This window comes from Pelobates fuscus, chromosome 13 (assembly GCF_036172605.1).
Source record: "Pelobates fuscus isolate aPelFus1 chromosome 13, aPelFus1.pri, whole genome shotgun sequence".
Classification (NCBI taxonomy): Eukaryota; Metazoa; Chordata; class Amphibia; order Anura; family Pelobatidae; genus Pelobates; species Pelobates fuscus.
The window spans coordinates 7,730,352-7,750,151 of record NC_086329.1 but is presented as its reverse complement, the minus strand read 5'-3'; the positions used below and the strand labels follow the sequence as shown (position 1 = coordinate 7,750,151).

The following is a 19,800-nucleotide window of genomic DNA, read 5'->3' as shown; positions in this document are numbered from 1 at the left end:
TAGATACATTGTATCAATCTATCCCCAGCCTGGAACCCCAATACCAGCCCCATAGATACATTGTATCAATCTATCCCCAGCCTGGAACCCCAATACCAGCCCTATAGATACATTGTATCAATCTATCCCCAGCCTGGAACCCCAATACCAGCCCTATAGATACATTGTATCAATCTATTCCCAGCCTGGAACCCCAATACCAGCCCCATAGATACATTGCATCAATCTATCCCCAGCCTGGAACACCAATACCAGCCCCATAGATACATTGTATCAATCTATCACCAGCCTGGAACCCCAATACCAGCCCCATAGATACATTGTATCAATCTATTACCAGCCTGGAACCCCAATACCAGCCCCATAGATACATTGTATCAATCTATCCCCAGCCTGGAACCCCAATACCAGCCCCATAGATACATTGTATCAATCTATCCCCAGCCTGGAACCCCAATACCAGCCCCATAGATACATTGTATCAATCTATCCCCAGCCTGGAACCCCAATACCAGCCCCATAGATACATTGTATCAATCTATCCCCAGCCTGGAACCCCAATACCAGCCCTATAGATACATTGTATCAATCTATCCCCAGCCTGGAACCCCAATACCAGCCCTATAGATACATTGTATCAATCTATTCCCAGCCTGGAACCCCAATACCAGCCCCATAGATACATTGTATCAATCTATCCCCAGCCTGGAACCCCAATACCAGCCCCATAGATACATTGCATCAATCTATTCCCAGCCTGGAACCCCAATACCAGCCCCATAGATACATTGTATCAATCTATTCCCAGCCTGGAACCCCAATACCAGCCTCATAGATACATTGTATCAATCTATTCCCAGCCTGGAACCCCAATACCAGCCTCATAGATACATTGTATCAATCTATTCCCAGCCTGGAACCCCAATACCAGCCCCATAGATACATTGCATCAATCTATCCCCAGCCTGGTACCCCAATACCAGCCCCATAGATACATTGTATCAATCTATTACAGCCTGGAACCCCAAGAACAGCCCTATAGATACATTATATCAATATATTAACAGCCTGGAGCCCCAATAATATGTGACCCCCACTTACAGTCTGTTAAAATATCTATATCTATATCTATCTATATATATCTCCCCCCCCCCCCTCCACAGACTGTTAATATATTTATATATGTTAATATTGGGCTGTTAATAGATATTTATTTTGTATTAACAATCTGTAAATGGGCCCAGTGGCTGCAAGTTGCACACATCATATGGTAATATATTTATAGAATGTTTGTATTGACAGTCTGTAACTGGAGCTCATAATAGAATATTTATTGATAAGTTTATATTTACATCCTTACACATAAGCTAATAATTTCTATTATAATGTTTGTATTTTTAATTGCTTTGCACTCTCTATGGATAGAGGCTTTATATAGTAAACTATTGCAAAGTTACGGTCACTCACAGCAGCCCTTGATTAAATATTTATCAGTGTTTTATGAATTGTTTTTGCTCCATTTAGGTTCTACAGGATAGTTATTTAGTTGATTATATGTGTTTTGCATATAACTTGTAATGGCTAACTGGATGTGAATCATTTGCTGTTAAGTAATGTTAATTGTTTTTGTTTTTTTTCTTTAAATTTCAGTTCTTTTTTTGCCAAGAGAATTCTGACAGAGGGATAAATGTGGAATTTGTGTCTCATTCCTGACTGCAATCACCAATGAAATTAAGAATACACTTTTTTTTTATTAATAATAGTAACCTGTAAGACAGATTGAGACTTTTTTTTTTTTGCCATTAACAGCTACCTTTATCGTTGCTAAACGGACAGTTTTTATAGTCGTTTGATTCTTTTTGCATGTAAATAATCTGATGTTTGGAACATATAGCTAGGTCTGTGGTTGTATCTCAGTAAATTAATCTGTCACCATGTGATATGCACAGGTACTTTGATCTGAAGGCAAAAAACATGGAGGTCCACATGTCTAGAGTGGCTCCTTTTAGATCGAAAGGTGACAGCATTGCACAGATACCAAATGGTTCTGCTGGAAGAAGATCATGCACTCAGGACAGTTTTTATTCTGATTTGCAAGGTGAAATGTCCTGCAGAAAAGGTAGTTTGCACTCTAGACCATCTTCTTATAACCCAAAAAGCTGTTTTGGAAAAACAGGTCCTACACAAGAGGAACCACTTATTAATAACGGTAATCTTCGTTGTGGAATTATCCCTGCAGAACTGCACTCCAGACTTCTAGATATGAAGGATTACAAGGCTAGAACACATGCCATAGAAGAACTGAAATATCTAATCAAAGAGTGCGATTTTAGCTTCATATCCCATAATGACGTTGTTGGACTTATTAGCTTTCTACGTACATTACTAGATGATCAGAATTTTACAGTTGTGCTTGTTACTCTGGATGCCCTTAACTGCTTTGTAATAAACCTTGGACATGCGGTTAGTAAGTTCCTTAGGCCTGTTATATCCTCAACAGTCAAACTCCTGGGGGATAGCAAGATAACTATTAAAGAAGAGTATATGAAAATATATATGAAGTTGATGAAATTGACTGGGCCTTACAAAGTGTTAACCATATTGTTGGAAAACCTTAAGCACAAAAATTCTCGAGTAAGGGAAGAAATTGTGAATATTTGCATCGCTTCACTCTTGACTTACCCAAGTGAAGACTTTGATTTGCCTTTTTTAGCATGTGAAATTGCCCCTTGTTTAATAGACAGCAAGAGAAAAGTTCGTCATGCTGCCTTAGAGGCATTTGCAGTCTTGGCTGCATCCATAGGAGCCGGTAAAAGCAGCCTACTTAAAGCCGTGGATGAAGTTGAGCTTCAAGAGAACGGAGATGGGTTAATGAATGCTGTCCAGGCCAGACTTGCACGTAAAACTCTTCCAAAAGTCAATTCTCTTGGTTTGGTAGAGTATGCACTTCCATGCCCTTCGTCTGCTCATATCAGGGGCAATCACCACTTACCAGGGGCAGATACAGATTGGATATTGCCAGAGAGTCGAACACAGAGTGGACAATATGGTGATCATAATGGCAGAACTACACTTCCCCACATTGACCCACTCGCTCGCAGAATGTTGAGTGCAGGTAAAGGGAAAAATAAGTTCCCGTGGGATAATCATCACCCTGAAGTCCTGGAGATATTTCCAAGAAATCAAACCCCTAGTGGGCTGGAACCTGACCAGGTACCTATTTTTACATTAACTTGACTTACATTTTTCTCTCATGGTTTTGTCCTTTCTCTCTCTCTAAATGTCACTTTAAATTGTTTTCACTTGTGACTTAAAAATACTTTGTTTTCCCTTCTGATTTAACAATGTGCATGCAAATTGTAAATCCTGAGAAAAGCAGACTGTAAATGTTATGTGTAGAGTGTATGCTTTAAAGCAGAAGGCTATTATTTACATTTTGTTGACAGGATCATTTTTCTGGTGCAGCCAGCAGATATTGGACAGCGTAATGCAGGAATACACTTTTGAATAACTTCACTGAGTCGTGTTGAATTGATAAGGCAAATGCACAATTTAGATTATAATCATAGGGTTGGAGAATTTTTCCAGTTTAATTAGTTTGGCCTTGATATCATTTAAAGTGCTCAGCAATGCACAATATGCGTAGAGGTTTTTTACCTTCAATTCTGTTACTCAAAACACTGCAGATCTCTGCTAGTGAATGTGCTAAATGTGTGTTTTCATTTGTTGGTATTCTATTGCATCTGGTGTTTCGATTTTATGTTTTCTAAGATCAAGGATGAGGTGTGTGTGTGTGTGTGTTTGTAAAGTTCCCTTCTAATTATCAATTAATTTAGAAACCATTTTTAAACACACTGTAAGGAGGAGATTAAACAAAGTGGTTGTATCGCCACAAATTTGGCTGAAAGTTGAGACAGTTTAGTATAGCTCACTTTGTTTCGGTTTGGCTGGCAAAGTTTCTCTTGGGTTCACTGTATTCTGGTTCGACTGAAACGGTACAGTATGGAGGCAGTGAGGTTTGTGTGAAAATGGCTCCAGGTGAACCCTAAACAGCAGCAGATTTGCAGCCTATCCCAGCTATAGCAAAACTGGAGCTGGGGAACTGGCAAAAGAGAGAGAGGCTTTAACTAAACCCATTAGATTTTAGTCGCATTGACTAAAATACAACCAAAACAGCTTTTTAGTCAAAAGACTACGACTTATACTAAATAGAAATTTGCTGTTAGAATTAACATTGCTTGATGATCAGGGATCCTCTGGTTGCAAATGGGTTTTACATTGAATTAAAGGGACACTCCAGTGCCAGGAAAACCGTTTGGCAGCCCATTCAGGATCTACATATTGAGCCCCACTGCATTCCCGTGTTGGCCGGCTAAAGGAGAATGCATGCGGGTGGCGAGGGAGCTATAATCTTTAAGCTCTTCTTGCTCTGCTCCCTTGCGTCACCCTAGGGAGCAGACAGCTGGCTGCCGCGGGGTTGCAAGGGGGTTGCTCACCTGCTGGAATATGACATCACTCCAGCCCCGACGTCCCTAAACAGTGCACCAGGGAGTGGAGCAAGAGCTTGAAGATTACAGCAGCCCCTCTTGACCTCAGGAATGCATCCACTCCACCTCCCGAGGTAGGGAGGCTGGGTGGACTTAATAATTTGTGTGAGTGTGTCTGTCCCCCCATCCGATGGCATGGGAAAGGTATTTGTTTTACTTTTTGTTTCTCATGCTGTGCCGGTCTTGCATTGGCTGGCCCCTCCTTAATGGCTGAGATAATCGATCTTGAAAAAAGCATTGGTGCCTGTCCGCATCAACTCACAGAGGTGCATTGAATTAATGCAACTCTATGGGGAACATTCAGCGCCTCCATGCAAAGTGTGCAGATGGAGAACGTGCCTAAGAAGTGCCTCTAGCGGCTGTCTGTGTGACTCACTAGAGGTGTTACTAGTTAGCAATGGAAGTACTGGCTAGAAGGACAGGATATAGACACCAGAACCACAACATTAAGCTGTAGTGGTTCTGGTGACTATAGTGTCCCTTTTGAGAATTTTATTTTGGTTAATAAAAATAAAGCTTTTATTCTTCCATTTTATTTTTTTATTATTCAATAAAAACCCTGGCTCCTAGTTTTGTCAACTTTTTTTTTTTTAATTTTTTTTTCTTGACCATAAGATATAGTAGTCCCTGTTTTTGTGTTACAATATATTTTGATTACATTTTGATTACGACGCAGTCAATGTGCATTATTTCATACAGATTCCATGTTTTATGAAATACTCCATATTTATGGCCTGGTGACATAGCTGCTTAGTAGCTTCCTGACATTGTTTTGTCTTTTTCTCTGGCTCTTTTAAACCGTTCCCTTTTAAGCAAGTTTAGTCTTTGGTGTAATTGCCACCAAGTCCTTTTTAATGACCATTAGCTGCCTATAATAATAGGGAAATTTGAGAGCTTGTTATTAACGAATGATGAGGCTTTCCATGTAGTGTTAATTCTAAAAACAAAACTGTGTTGACATGGCACATTTTATTCTGAGGAGCAGCACAGAAATTGATCTCACTTGAAGTTTTCTAAACTTTTAGCTCCCTTCTAATTGGTCTTTGTTAGTTACCCAATATCCTCCTACATGTTAAAGAGCTTTGTGTCTGTGTAGTCCGTATGCACGTAGCTCTGTGTGTGATATTTGTAATTTACCGTTTGGCCAATTTTCATGTGCTTCCTGTGCCAGAGGAACACATTCACTGAATGGGCTTACCTCATGGGTGCTTTTGTGACCAGCTAATGAAAATCTTTTAATCATTCGTGAATGACGAAATATCTCACTACTTCTGAAATGAATGTGTGCTAGTCACGAACATTTTTGATTTGTGTGTTTTTAATATTTGAAATGAACACTGCGGGCACCATAACCATTTCCACTGATTTATGTGGTTATGGTGCCTTCAGTTTGTGGGGTCACCCGGTACTGCTTCACTACTAAACGAACACCTTTTAGAAGAGATTCTTGGTCCCTCGCGGCCTGAACCCCTGGCCTTCATTGGTGATATCTGCCAATCACTGCCCCTGATATGAATTAGTCTGGCGCAATCTCCACCTCAACCATATTGTCATTGGGGGCAAGGCAAGAATGGACGCCCATGGACTCCAGGCACCATAACTGCTTCAATCCCTTGTAGCGTTTATGGTGCCTACAGTGTCCTCTTTTAAAGGGACACTCCAGGCTGACTTAAAACCGCTGGATTTAGTATATTTTATTGATAATGCATACATGAATGTCTTCCACAAAGTGGTGATGAGTGAATAAACGCAACATCCGTTCTATGCCAAATTAACACTCTCCCTGTAGAGTAGAATATTTTGTTTAGGATCCACTACCATTACATTTTTATGTAAAATTCTCATTTAGCCACCCACAGCAAAGTTTGCAGGACCCTTGACTTCTGGTATTTTTTTACTCCTTAACTTACATGGTTTTTATTTTATTGCAGAATCAATTTAAATAGGGTTGTTTTGAAAGGGACTGTTGAGATATGAATTTGAATCCCACCCACCCAAAATTTGTATGTAAATTTTCACCTGTCGAAAAGTCATTACGCTACACCACTCAAGACTGTGTTTTAAATGTAAATACAATTTCACGAGCTGAACAGATTCCATTTAAAACAAGCATGTTATTTATTCCATAACACATGTAAAGACCTCAGACTGTAACCAGGCAGCATTAATTCCACAACTGACTTCTTCCGCTATTTCTTTTACACAGACATGTTTGACGTGAGATTTTTGTGACCGTAGTTAAATATTATTTTTGCCTGCAAGGTTTGTCCAACATATGATTTACAAGGTGTGTGGTTGCCAAGTTACATCCGCTAGAGGATCATGCACTGATTGCATACATTACTGCAGACAATGAGATCTGCGTAGTGTCCAAGACCAATTCATTATCAGGGCTATCCCTACATTTTTAGTATGTGACCCGATCCTTCAGCCAAATAAATGAACCTTGGGTCAGACAGTGTTGGAAAACTGACCGTCCCTATGGTCTTCCCTGCTTCATTCATAGAGACTAACTAGGTACATGTATGTGGTCCATATACTTAATTTTAAAATCCATTTTCTTTCAAAACTTGATGAAATGATTATCCTATTAAAAACAACAAAAAATAATAATTTTCAATTTGCAATTGTCCATTTAACTAAGCTACACATGCTGTAGTAGTTATGATTGGAGTACCCTGGCACAGTTTCCTGGTAATGTCCTGCTTCGCTCTGATGGTCCTCTGAAGCATTGTTTACGGCCAGATGCCCATCCCGCTGCTTATTTATTGGCTGGGAGTGTCCACTGACTGCTCGCAGCCTTTGAATTAGTGTTCGTGCATACAAGATTGTCATTGGCCAGCCTGGAATTCTAGTTCTGGTTTGGCTAATGCTGCCCTATGACTCTACCAAAAGTTGAGTTACACCTCTGGTAGCAAAGGGGTTAAACATGCAGTGTGCAGCTTTTCAAAATAAGATGCACAGGCAGGCTCCAGGAAGTGGTCATGGTTCTTGGAGTAACCCTTCAAACTCAGTATTGACAATCGACCCTTTCCCATTCAGTAATTCTCCTCTTCCCCCTACTTATCATCTGTTTGAGCTGGGGTGGGGTCTGCATCACTGTAATTCTTGTCTAGCAGATGGTACTAGCCTATCCCTGCTTTGGTCCTCTCTGTACTTGTGCACAATATTTTGATAGACAGCGCTCAGAGTATTTTATGTTGTATTACTCCGTTCTGATACTCCATCTGATTGCCGCAAAGAAGGATGAGGGTGCCCAGTGCTGCGTACAAAGACAACCTGCGCTATTCCAGTTTGTAGAGAGATGGAGGATCTTTCTATCACCGTTAAAGGGACACTTCAAACTGCTAAAACACTTTAGTTGTGTTGAATGAATGTTTTTTATTTTTTTTCATTTTACAAAAGTGTAGATTTGAATAAAAAAAAGGGAAAACAAGTCCTGTTACTGGTTTGGTTAGCTCAGTGGAGATAAACTAGAGGCAGCAATTTCCCAGAGCACCTGCCTTGCAAAGACTTCTCATTGAGCTGCATTGGGAGTCTGTGATTGGACAGAAAATATAATTAAATGCTGGGGTTATTGTGCTAAATAGTGATTTATTATTATTATTTTTTGTTCTTCTATTTGGGCAATGGAGTGTCCTTTTAGCTGTTATGAGTTTTTAATTGTGCCACATTTGTATCTAACAAATGTCTTTTTAATCCGTTTCAGCTGTCCTCGAGGTTTGACATGCACCACACACCTGTTGTGAAAACTCCCACAGCTAAAACTAGGCATTCTGTTCTAAATCAATCTAACAGCGTTTACAGCATAACTCCCGATCCACCAGCTGCGGTTACTGGTAAGATGACACTGCTTTTATTTTTATATATCCCAGAACTCCACACACCTTTATTAAAAGGCATTTTTAGGAAACCTGCCAGTGCAATGTATAGATTATTTTTAGTGAGCTTTGATTTAATTTGCAGTTGTGTTATTTTTAGTGAGCTTTGATTTAATTTGCAGCTGTGTGTACCCTGACAAATACAGTTTAATAATCTTTTCGAGAGCACAGAACCTAAAGTATTAATATAATTCACCAACGCTTAAGTATTCAAATCCCATCACTGATCATTAAAGGAACCATTCTCTCTCAGTTCATTATATCAAAAAAATACGTATATCTATGGCACTACAAGGGTTTCTGTGAGTTGTAGTTCAGTTATACCAGCATGCACAGCGTTATTTTCTTTGACCTAAATGGAACATGGCAGGGTGGAAGAAGCGGGCAGGAAGATGGCCTGGTCACTCACAGCCAGAGCATGGTGGGGAGTGGCGTCAGATAAACCCCAGGTTATAAGTTAAACTGTTCCAAAACGGCTTGACTACTTTTAATGAGGGATGGCAGGGCGACAGCGGTTTCATAATATTACAGCGAGCTGCAAGACGTGGGGGGAAGCAATGTATTATTGGTCACAATTTTATGTAGGGAGGTGAAGTGATAGAGGGAAGGAATGTCTGACAGAGGGCAATCACAGGGGAGGGAGCAGTATAACATTCACACCATTAAAAAATAATGACAGCTGTGGCAAGGGTTAGTGGAAATGCGACCACTCCCATTATACACTGAGGACGTTTACCTTGTAGCCACAACTGTTTTTACTGCTTCAATGTCTTGGAAAAGGAGCATGGGATTTGTAGTTTTACAACAACTTGGGGGAAGTTAAACCTTTTTGTCAATTCCTGTTTTATTGCTGAACAGTCTTGGAGATGAGTTACTTGGATTTCCTTTCCAGCCCTAGCAACAGCTCTCTATAGACAAAAGCTGTGCTGACTACAACATGAATGCTTTGAATAATAAACGAGGCAGCTTGTTTAGTTTGTATCTTGGTGCTGGCAATGAATGTAAACTCCCCAAGGGACGACTTTCCATGCCTCCCAGCACACTGATTCATTGGCTTTCAGTCCTTTCATCTTGCTGGTGTTAAAGTACGGTAATATTGCTAATTACAAAAAGAACCCGTCATTAGCAATCCTTCATAATGGGTGTGGAAATTCCACTTCTAAAACCTCTCTAATGTTGCACAAGGCACTGACACTCTCTTTGGTTAACAGAGGAATGTCTTCTGGAAAATATATCATTTTGTTTAACTTTTTAACATTTTGATTTTCATATTGGGTGGATAGCATAAGAATAATATGCATGACGTAACTGATCCCAATATCCATGCACCTCACCTGTTCCAACACTACCGGGGGTATAAATTCTCAAGTCTTACTTTAATACATGCTCATTTCATCAACATATCGAACCACAATGTGTGAAAGTCTCCTTTAACTCCATCCATAGTCTAACAATATGTTGTCGATGGGCTTTAAAAAAAATAAATAAATAAAAAATATATATATATATTTATTTTTTATTCTGTTTCACAAGAGGGATAAAATGTAACTCTCAGGGGAAATACCGTCACTTGTCATGTAATCAAATGTATCAACTTCCAAAATAGTTGATCCGCACACGTGGTCTTGTCACTCAATCCAGCAACAAACTGTGGAGGTGTTAGAGATAACTTTATGCACTCGGTACCACGTACAAATGGTAAAGTGTTTCTGTATTTGTTCAAAATGCATTATCAAGTTAAGCCATTATGTATGCCAAAAATCTGTTGTCATGGAGCATTGTAAATGAGATTCCCCAGCATGTACCTGTGTGAAGAGGATTCCTGAGGTTGCAGCATGTTTTAGCACATGGAGATCAGTTGACCTTTTTTTTGAATATTTTTATTTTAGGTCTGTTAACCCTTGCTAACATGCTATATTATGGGCAGCGTGCAGAAGGTTAATTGACACGTAATCAGTTAAAAGGCTACCTTCCATGTGCTCTGATCAATTCTTATGATCTGGGCCAAGGAGCAGAGCCAAACACTATCCTGGCCAATCAGTATCTTCTCAATAGAGATTAATTGAATCAACGCATCTCTATGTGGAAACTTCCATGTCTCCATGCAGAGGGTGGAGACACTGAATGTCAGTCACAGTGTGCAGCATTGTCCCAGGAAGCCCCTCTAGCCGCCATCTGAGGAGTGGCCAGTGAGCTACAGCGTAACTACAAACCACCGGGCTCTGGTGGGAAACTTTCTCTGGGCGCTCCCATTTATCTCATTCCTTCACCCCCAGCCCCTTCATGTGTCTCATTCCCTTCTCCACAAAGCCCTTCCATGTGTCCCTTTCCTCACTCTCTCCCCCTCCCCTCCAGGTGTCCCTTTCCTACCCCTCTCCCTCCTCCCCTCCATGTGTACCTTTCCTACCCCTCTCCCTCCTCCCCTCCATGTGTACCTTTCCTACCCCTCTCCCTCCTCCCCCTCCATGTGTACCTTTCCTACCCCTCTCCATCCTCCCCTCCATGTGTACCTTTCCTACCCCTCTCCCTCCTCCCCTCCATGTGTCCCTTTCCTCACTCTCTCCCTCCTCCCCCTCCATGTGTACCTTTCCTACCCCTCTCCCTCCTCCCCTCCATGTGTACCTTTCCTACCCCTCTCCCGCCTCCCCTCCATGTGTACCTTTCCTACCCCTCTCCCTCCTTTCCTACCCCTCTCCCTCCTCCCCTCCATGTGTACCTTTCCTACCCCTCTCCCTCCTCCCCTCCATGTGTACCTTTCCTACCCCTCTCCCTCCTCCCCTCCATGTGTACCTTTCCTACCCCTCTCCCTCCTTCCCCTCCATGTGTACCTTTCCTACCCCTCTCCCTCCTCCCCTCCATGTGTACCTTTCCTACCCCTCTCCCTCCTCCCCTCCATGTGTACCTTTCCTACCCCTCTCTCTCCTCCCCTCCATGTCTACCTTTCCTACCCCTCTCCCTCCTCCCCTCCATGTGTACCTTTCCTACCCCTCTCCCTCCTCCCCTCCATGTGTACCTTTCCTACCCCTCTCTCTCCTCCCCTCCATGTGTACCTTTCCTACCCCTCTCTCTCCTCCCCTCCATGTGTACCTTTCCTACCCCTCTCCCTCCTCCCCTCCATGTGTACCTTTCCTACCCCTCTCCCTCCTCCCCTCCATGTGTACCTTTCCTACCCCTCTCCCTCCTCCCCTCCATGTGTACCTTTCCTACCCCTCTCCCTCCTTCCCCTCCATGTGTACCTTTCCTACCCCTCTCCCTCCTTCCCCTCCATGTGTACCTTTCCTACCCCTCTCCCTCCTCCCCTCCATGTGTACCTTTCCTACCCCTCTCCCTCCTCCCCTCCATGTGTACCTTTCCTAACCCTCTCCCTCCTCCCCTCCATGTGTACCTTTCCTACCCCTCTCCCTCCATGTGTACCTTTCCTACCCCTCTCCCTCCTCCCCTCCATGTGTACCTTTCCTAACCCTCTCCCTCCTCCCCTCCATGTGTACCTTTCCTACCCCTCTCCCTCCATGTGTACCTTTCCTACCCCTCTCCCTCCTCCCCTCCATGTGTACCTTTCTTACTCCTCTCCCTCCTTCCCCTCCATGTGTACCTTTCCTACCCCTCTCCCTCCTCCCCCTCCATGTGTACCTTTCCTAACCCTCTCCCTCCTCCCCTCCATGTGTACCTTTCCTAACCCTCTCCCTCCTCCCCTCCATGTTTACCTTTCCTACCCCTCTCCCTCCTCCCCTCCATGTGTACCTTTCCTACCCCTCTCCCTCCTCCCCCTCCATGTGTACCTTTCCTACCCCTCTCCCTCCTCCCCCTCCATGTGTACCTTTCCTACCCCTCTCCCTCCTCCCCCTCCATGTGTACCTTTCCTACCCCTCTCCCTCCTCCCCTCCCCTCCTGTACCTGGTTCGCCACGGTTCCCGGTCTTACAGGAAGTGCTAGCTTAGTAGTTCTGCCACTGCTAGAGGAGGTATCTCTAGGCTGTAATGTAAACACTGCCTTTTCTCTGAAACAAACCGTGTTTAGTTCAAAAAGCCTGAAGGGAACAATTCTACCTACCAGAACAAATACAATAGGCTGTAGTTGTTCTGGTCTCTAGTGTAACTTTAATGTTTCTTGAAGCAGCATAACTTTGCATTACGACACTGTACATGGTGTATAGATGACTCTTCGTATACTGTCAGCTCTGAAAACAGCTTAGTATTACAGCAATTTATAAAAAGCCTTTTTGGGTCTACCTGCAACTTGCAGGGATTTTTACAAAGTAGCCATACCTGCCTCTATCAATTTTCAAAGTGTTGTTTGCGATGTCCGCATGCACAATATGGTGTTATCATTTTCTCCTCCCAGAAGAGTTAACCCCGCCACAAACCGCGCATGCACAATCTGTTGCGGTGAATAGGGCAATGGGTAAACTGGTAGCAGCTGTGACATGGTTGCTGTAAATATACAGAGCAGTTCTACGTGATAAATGTGGAACTGCTTTTTGGTGATATGGTCAGACACCGTAGACTAGAATGAGACTTGAACCTGGTACAGGAGCAGTCTGCCTACAGCTGAATACTAAAGGATCACTATAGTGTCAGGAAAACAAACTTGTTTTCCTGACACTATATCATCCTTGGGACCCCCCTCCCGCTGGGCTGAAGACCCCTCCAGCAGCTTACCTTAATCAAGCGCCGGGCTCCAGCTGACCTCTCCTCCACGCCGAAGTCGGCTCCCGAGTGGAGCGGAATGCGCATGCGCGGCAAGAGCCACGCGCATTCTAACCGTCCATAGGAAAGCATTTCTCAATGCTTTCCTATGGACGTTCTGCACGCTGGATGCGAATTTCGCATCCAGCGCTGCAGAAGTGCCCCTAGCGGCTGTCAGGAAGACCGCCACTAGAGGCTGTCTTAACCCTGCAATATAAACCTAGCAGTTTATCTAAAACTATGTTTACATGTGAAGGGTTAAAACCTGAGGGACCTGGCCCCCAGACCACTTATTGAGCTGAATGGTCTGGTTGACTATAGTGTCTCTAAGTCTAATTGGGTTATTTCCCAAAGAGGTGTGGAGTAAGAGGACATCCAAACAGTAAGCCAATGTAGTGAGTAAGTCCCACTATATGAGATATAAACAAGAAATTATGTTGCCACCGTTAACTATTTCAAAATAGTGAAAACTTTACTGATAAAAGCATTAAAAAAAAAATTAACCCATAGTAGTGTCTCTTGCAATATATACCTGCAGTATAACACAGTATCTAATTCTGTAGGATTTCTTAAAATGTTTTGCTCATGTGCTTTTTCCTATCCAGTTCGGGAAGAATCTCCAGTTATACTGAAAGCTGCTTTAGTGAGAGTCCCGTCCACACGGAAAGACTTAAACAGATCCAAACCGATGCCACCAATCACAAAAGCAGCCAGATCATTGCCAGACATTCATAGCATTCACACCAGCCATGTGCTGGATGATTCCCAGGTCAATGATGAGTTCAGTAATGAAGAAAATATCGTCCTTGACCTCTTGGACTTAAGTTTGAAAGATGACGACGATGATGATCGAGAAGAGGTAGGTTGCTTCTGTAAATAATAAATCATACATTTTAAATATGTATCTGTTTAAATATTACCTTTTTGCATGTTCCCATAATCTGTTACATTTAGCCCCCCTCCCCCAATAAACTGCAAAATAAACACTTTAAATGTACCTGTAATCCGGCGCTGGGACAGATTTCTCTCTGCTCTGCTTTCCATGATGTCTTCAGGATTCATGATTTTTCTTCAATGAAGTGCTTCTCATAGACATGGGACACATGCTTGCCAATTTGCCATGCTCCACCAATAACATGCTCCTCATATTGAACCATTGAATCCACTGTTTCTTAATGAGAAGCCTCAACAGTGTTCAGTGTCATCAAACTCTGATTTAATAATATCTGAAGAATGAAATGCCTCTAATGATGGTAACTAGCGCTGTTTTATATTAAATGTAAACATTAAAGGACCCCTCTAGGCACCCAGACCACTTCAGCTTAATGAAGTGGTCTGGGTGCCAGGTCCAGCTAGGGTTAAACCCTTTTTTTTTTTTTTTTTTTTTTTTTTTAATAAACGTAGCAGTTTCAGAGAAACTGCTATGTTTTTATAAATGGGTTAAGCCTTCCCCCAAAGCCTCTAGCGGCTGTCTCATTGACAGCCGCTAGAGGCACTTGCATGATTCTCACTGTGAAAATCACAGTGAGAGCACGCAAGCGTCCATAGGAGAGCATTGATAATGCTTTCCTATGCGACTGGCTGAATGCGCGCGCAGCTCTTGCCGCACGTGCGCATTCAGCCGACGGGGCGGATCGGAGGAGGATCGGAGGCAGAGAGCTCCCCGCCCAGCGCTGGAAAAAGGTACGTTTTACCCCTTTTCCCCTTTCCAGAGCCGGGCGGGAGGGGGACCCTGAGGGTGGGGGCACCCTCAGGGCACTATAGTGCCAGGAAAACGAGTGTGTTTTCCTCGCATTATAGTGGTCCTTTAACATTTCCCCAAAACAACTTTCTATTTTTTTTTTTTCTTTGTCATGAGATGTTGGCTAAAGATGTACTAAAGCCAGCACAAGGGAGTAGTTCAACGCCATCTTTGCTTGGGGTGTGGTGGGCTGGCGCTGCAGTGGAATGTAGATCTACTAATCTAAAGCTGTCCTCTGATGTCTGAATCTTCTGTCTTCAGCTCCTGGTGTTTAATCCACAAGGAGACTCTGTGCTGTACTCAAACATTGCACATTGACTGTCCTTCTGTGTTGGGTTTAATTAGCTCTTGCTTTTTTAAGTCTTTTTTTTTTTTTTCCTTACAAAAAGCTGAATTGCTAATGGCTGACAAATGATATATTTTTTTTTAATTTGTTATTCCTTCCTCTGATAGCATTTAGAATTTTTTTTTTTTTTTATAAATTCACCATTTAGGGGTTACCCCCCCATTTTTGTCTACCTATATTCGTGCCTCATATTTATATCTAGGCTCTCCCTTTTTCTTTTTGAGTTATTTAGTTTCCTCTGATAGCAAATCTAACCCTCGTATCTTCATGTTTAGATGATTAGTTCTCTTCGTAATGTTCGGAATAGCGCAGCTAAGAAGAGAGCCAAGATGAGCGGCAGCCTGTCTGACCTGGAGAGTCCAGACTCCACCAAAATGGAGTTAAATCTGGATTCCCCAAGTCTGACTTCTTCTCCAGTGATTGGCTCGTACAGGGAGAGCGGCATTTACAGCATGGAATCTGTTAGAACGCCACTGTCGCCAACTCCTCCTATCAAGAAACCGTAAGTACAGGTTTGAGGTGCCACTTCCTTAAATTTTACATCCTTGATGGGTATAACATGACTGTAAAATATATAATATATGTATATTTCCACAATGCCTTATCAAAGCAGAGCGGGATTAGTTCCTGCATGGAATGGCTTCTAACATTACAACTATGTTGAAATTTTAAAGGCTTTGCGTCCTCCTCAAGGACTTTGGAAATTATCCAGCTCTTACATAGCAGAGGATTTGTCAGTGAGTTTAAAACTATGTGAAATTCCTGTCCGATGTTAAACAGTAACTACTGGTGACCTTTTTCAGAGGAACTCGCAGACCTCTTAAAGGAAAAGCAAACTCAAATCTAGTCCAGCATGGTTATTAGTATTTAACTTTTTTTTTAATCCCTGTGAATAAAGTCTGTGAAAGCAGAGGGGCTGTGAACTTTCTGTCCCATTACATTAGATATAACAGAAATCCTTTTTCTATTTACTCATTGATTGATACTGGGTGAACTACTGCTCTGGTATGGACATAGAGCCGAACACATTGGCAGTCTGCCACCTACCTCCTTTTTTCATGTTCTCCTCTGGTACTGACATCCGAACACATTGGCAGTCTGCCGCCCTACCTTTTATTTCAGTGCCAGAGAAGAACACAGAGAAGGAGGTAGGGTGGCAGACTGCCAACGTGTTCGGCTCTATGTCAGTACCTGAGCAGAACACAGAAGGAGGTAGGGCGGCAGCCTGCCAATGTGTTGTGCTCTATATCAGTACCTGAGAAGAACACAGGAGGTAGGGCGGCAGACTGCCAATGTGTTCGGCTCCTTCTGTGTTCTGTTCTGGTACTGACACGGCAGACTGCTAATGTGTTTGGCTCTGTCAGTACCAGAGCAGAATAAGTGGGCAGTCTGCTTTATGGCAGCACCAATGCTTAGAAATAGATGTCCCAGGTGTGTGCCCCACCGTTTCCTTGTTTTCTGTGTATATTGGGAATCCAGACCGGATTCCTGTTGTGCTGAGCATCACACCCCACCAGTACAGGTTCCTATTGTGAGGTGGTGACCACAGGAAAGCATAATTTGAAGAGTCTCTGGAAGCATTGCAGTGGGTTTTTTTTTTATTTCCCAGGTTAAATCTAGTGTGGACACACCTACATTAGTGTAGTGATGTACTGGTTTGCTAATACACTATGGCCTTACGGAGTAATGAAATCTCTCATATAATTTTATTTTTAAATTCATAGAGCCATGCAAATGTTAAAGAACAGTGCGCACGCCAAAAAAAAACCAAATAAACACACCACATTTTAATCTATATATTGTCACTTAATAGAACAGGCTCCCAGGAGCGCAACTCTCCTTTAACCCCTTAAGGACCAAACTTCTGGAATAAAAGGGAATCATGACGTGTCACACACGTCATGTGTCCTTAAGGGGTTAAGCTCTTCCTCCCTGCACACTGCCATATTACTGCTTCTTCTCTTCCTGATTACTAGATCTCCCAGGAACTGTGGTTGGCCTTAAGTAAAACCTTGCGTTTTTTTCTGATGGCTCTTACATTGATCTATACTACAAACCTGCACAAAGTTTATGAATGTATTGGATGTCCAAAGAAATTCCAATGAAACCATCCAGTTTGAGTTTTAAATGAAGATAGAATTTTATGGTTTAATGGAAGTCTTGTTTAAAGAATACAGAATAGACAATTGTGAAGAGAGGAACAGGTGTCAATTGGGAAATGGATATGTTATGAACGCTGGTATTGTAGATACCCGTTTGCCTATTTCCTCCCGAACTGATGAAGCCTGAGTGATTATAGCTTGCAGTTCAGGTGTAGATTTGAACGGTTCCCAGACGAATGCAGCATACAAGCAGTTTTTCCACAGCAAGCAAGTAGACAGTTACCCAAACATCAGCCTAGACTAGATGAATGGTACAACAGGAATGATTTTTAATGGTGCCACACTTGGCTTTTATGCAAGGGGCACTCCCATATGGACCTTGTGGGGGACTACAACACAAGTTACAAACCAATAACAGCAAAGTTACAAAGTATGACACACTCCTACATATACCATACAATCCCTCCTCTCTGCCTGTGAGAAGTCAGATACTGTAGCTACTCCATTATCTCCAGGCAGAAAAAACACGTTTTCCCAAAAACTTTAAAAGTACCCCAAAACACACACAATCCCCATAAATGTTGCATCCCTTGATATCCATGAAATTCCTAAACCCCTGAACTGATCTGGGTGATTTTTGTATATGTTGGTCACCCAGATCACGGCTGTCTTAATTTGACCGACCGCACACGAGGCTCCTGCCCAAAAATAGTTCCATGAGTTTAGGTTGTGCGGTCGGTCTATTTCGGTAAGTCTTGAAACCGAACAAATCCACGAACGGTACCCCCTTGCTCATAGATGCGTTAGTTCCCCTAGTTCGTGGAACAAAACTACTAAATAGCACTTTCCTGGCTGGTCTGGGAAAGGAAGCCGGCGTTCGCAAAGTTTGACCGGTGTTCGGGAAGTAGTGTCCGATTTTTAGTTCCAGACACTCGACGACCAAGTCCTTTCATCCGAACAAGATGGCTGCGGTTTACTCCTTCACGTGGTGTTCAACTCTACAGGGAGAGCACTTAATTCATGGTTTTCTTTGCAGTTGGTGTTCGGTAGTTTCAACAACCAAACAAAAGAAAGTCAAAGTACCGAATAAACAGGGTAGTTTCATCACAATATATAAGTGCACATGCTTTATCAAAATTACTTGGGAAAATTTAAATAAAAATATGTAAATCAGAAATGGCAATGCTGGAGAAGGAAGAACTCAGCGAAAAATTTAGTAATTGGATATTTTGATGCCGTGGTAAAAAATACAAAGGTCAAGAATGGATGCATGTGTAGCTTCTTCTCCTCCTGTTCAGATGGTGTTGTGGGAATTTGCCAATTCCATGGAAAATAAAACTTAAAAACATTTTAAGAAATTACATGATTTTATTATTTTTAGATATATTTAAAAGAAATTTCTAAATATTTAAAAATGTACAGATGTTTTAAGTTTATCCAAAATGTATTAAAACAGAGTCCATGGCCTCTATTAGAAATTCTGTCAGGATTGAAATAACAAATGGAACAAAGGAATGGCAAGTAGAAAGAAAATAGCGAAAATTCTATTTAAAGGGACTCTCCAATGCCCCTCTCCCTCCCACCCCTCATCCCAAGTTGCTGAAGGGGTTTAAACATATGTGGCAGGGGGAGGGGATGTGCTGCCATTGGCTGTTGCCTGCAACAAATGGACAGGGTTTAGAGCAGCTTTAAGGACTGGTTAGTTGCAAAACATGTAGAGATCCCAAAAGATGACAGAATGTGTAGTCTTTTGCTAAGATCCCTAATGTTGACCTCACTGGCCCGGGTAGTTGGGGATAGTACGTTTTTTACTTGCCTGAATCATTGGCTCCTGGCACTTTATCTGCAAGGAGTTGTCAGTGCTGTGCATTGGTGATGGGTGAGGGCTTGTCAAGTATAGGAAATATTGTCTACTTTGTCTTATGATGCCTTTAAACTGGGTTGAAATTTCAGTGAAATACCAACTTGGCATTTATGAAATGCTCATTGGACGGGGCTGGGTATTTTCTTCCGTACGTTCAGTTTTAGCCTGTTAATTACTTTATGCATCTCCTCTGATAGATTATTACTGACAAATTATTACTGACAAATCTTTTCCAATAGTTTTGAAATGGCTGCTGTTTCGAAACCCAAAGTCCGCCCTCCTAGACTGCCTTCCTCACGGAACAAGGATGGTCCTAAGAAGACTGACAGTCCCCAGCAAGGTAGGTTTCCCACGTTCTATTGAGACCTGAAGGGAGAAGCCACAGCGATCAGCTTTTCAGCGTCGTATTTAGTCCCGTACTCACCTGACGTACAATGGAAGCTGCAATGTCCTCAGTCCTCTGCAAACGTGTGTGTGTGTGTGTGTGTGTGTGTCAGTCAGTGTCAACACAAATAAACTGTTAATTATACAGAAGGTAAATTGGCTTAATAGGAAATAAATATATATCCTATACAAATAGATTTTTTAATAGAGTAATTTACCCATCATATGTACTACATAGGCAATAACATCT

At 42.3% G+C, this 19,800-nt stretch overlaps 1 protein-coding gene across 1 annotated transcript in view; it reads left to right on the top strand.

The window, feature by feature from the left end:
- The first annotated feature begins 1,656 nt into the window (after positions 1 to 1,656).
- Positions 1,657 to 19,800, top strand: part of TOGARAM1 (TOG array regulator of axonemal microtubules 1) — a 66,551-nt gene continuing 48,407 nt past the window's right edge. The window contains exons 1-5 of the mRNA XM_063439457.1: positions 1,657 to 3,213; positions 8,257 to 8,386; positions 13,719 to 13,972; positions 15,476 to 15,702; positions 19,406 to 19,506. Coding sequence (XP_063295527.1) covers positions 1,942 to 3,213; positions 8,257 to 8,386; positions 13,719 to 13,972; positions 15,476 to 15,702; positions 19,406 to 19,506 — 1,984 coding nt within the window. The 5' untranslated portion in view covers positions 1,657 to 1,941. The remainder of the gene's footprint in view (positions 3,214 to 8,256; positions 8,387 to 13,718; positions 13,973 to 15,475; positions 15,703 to 19,405; positions 19,507 to 19,800) is intronic.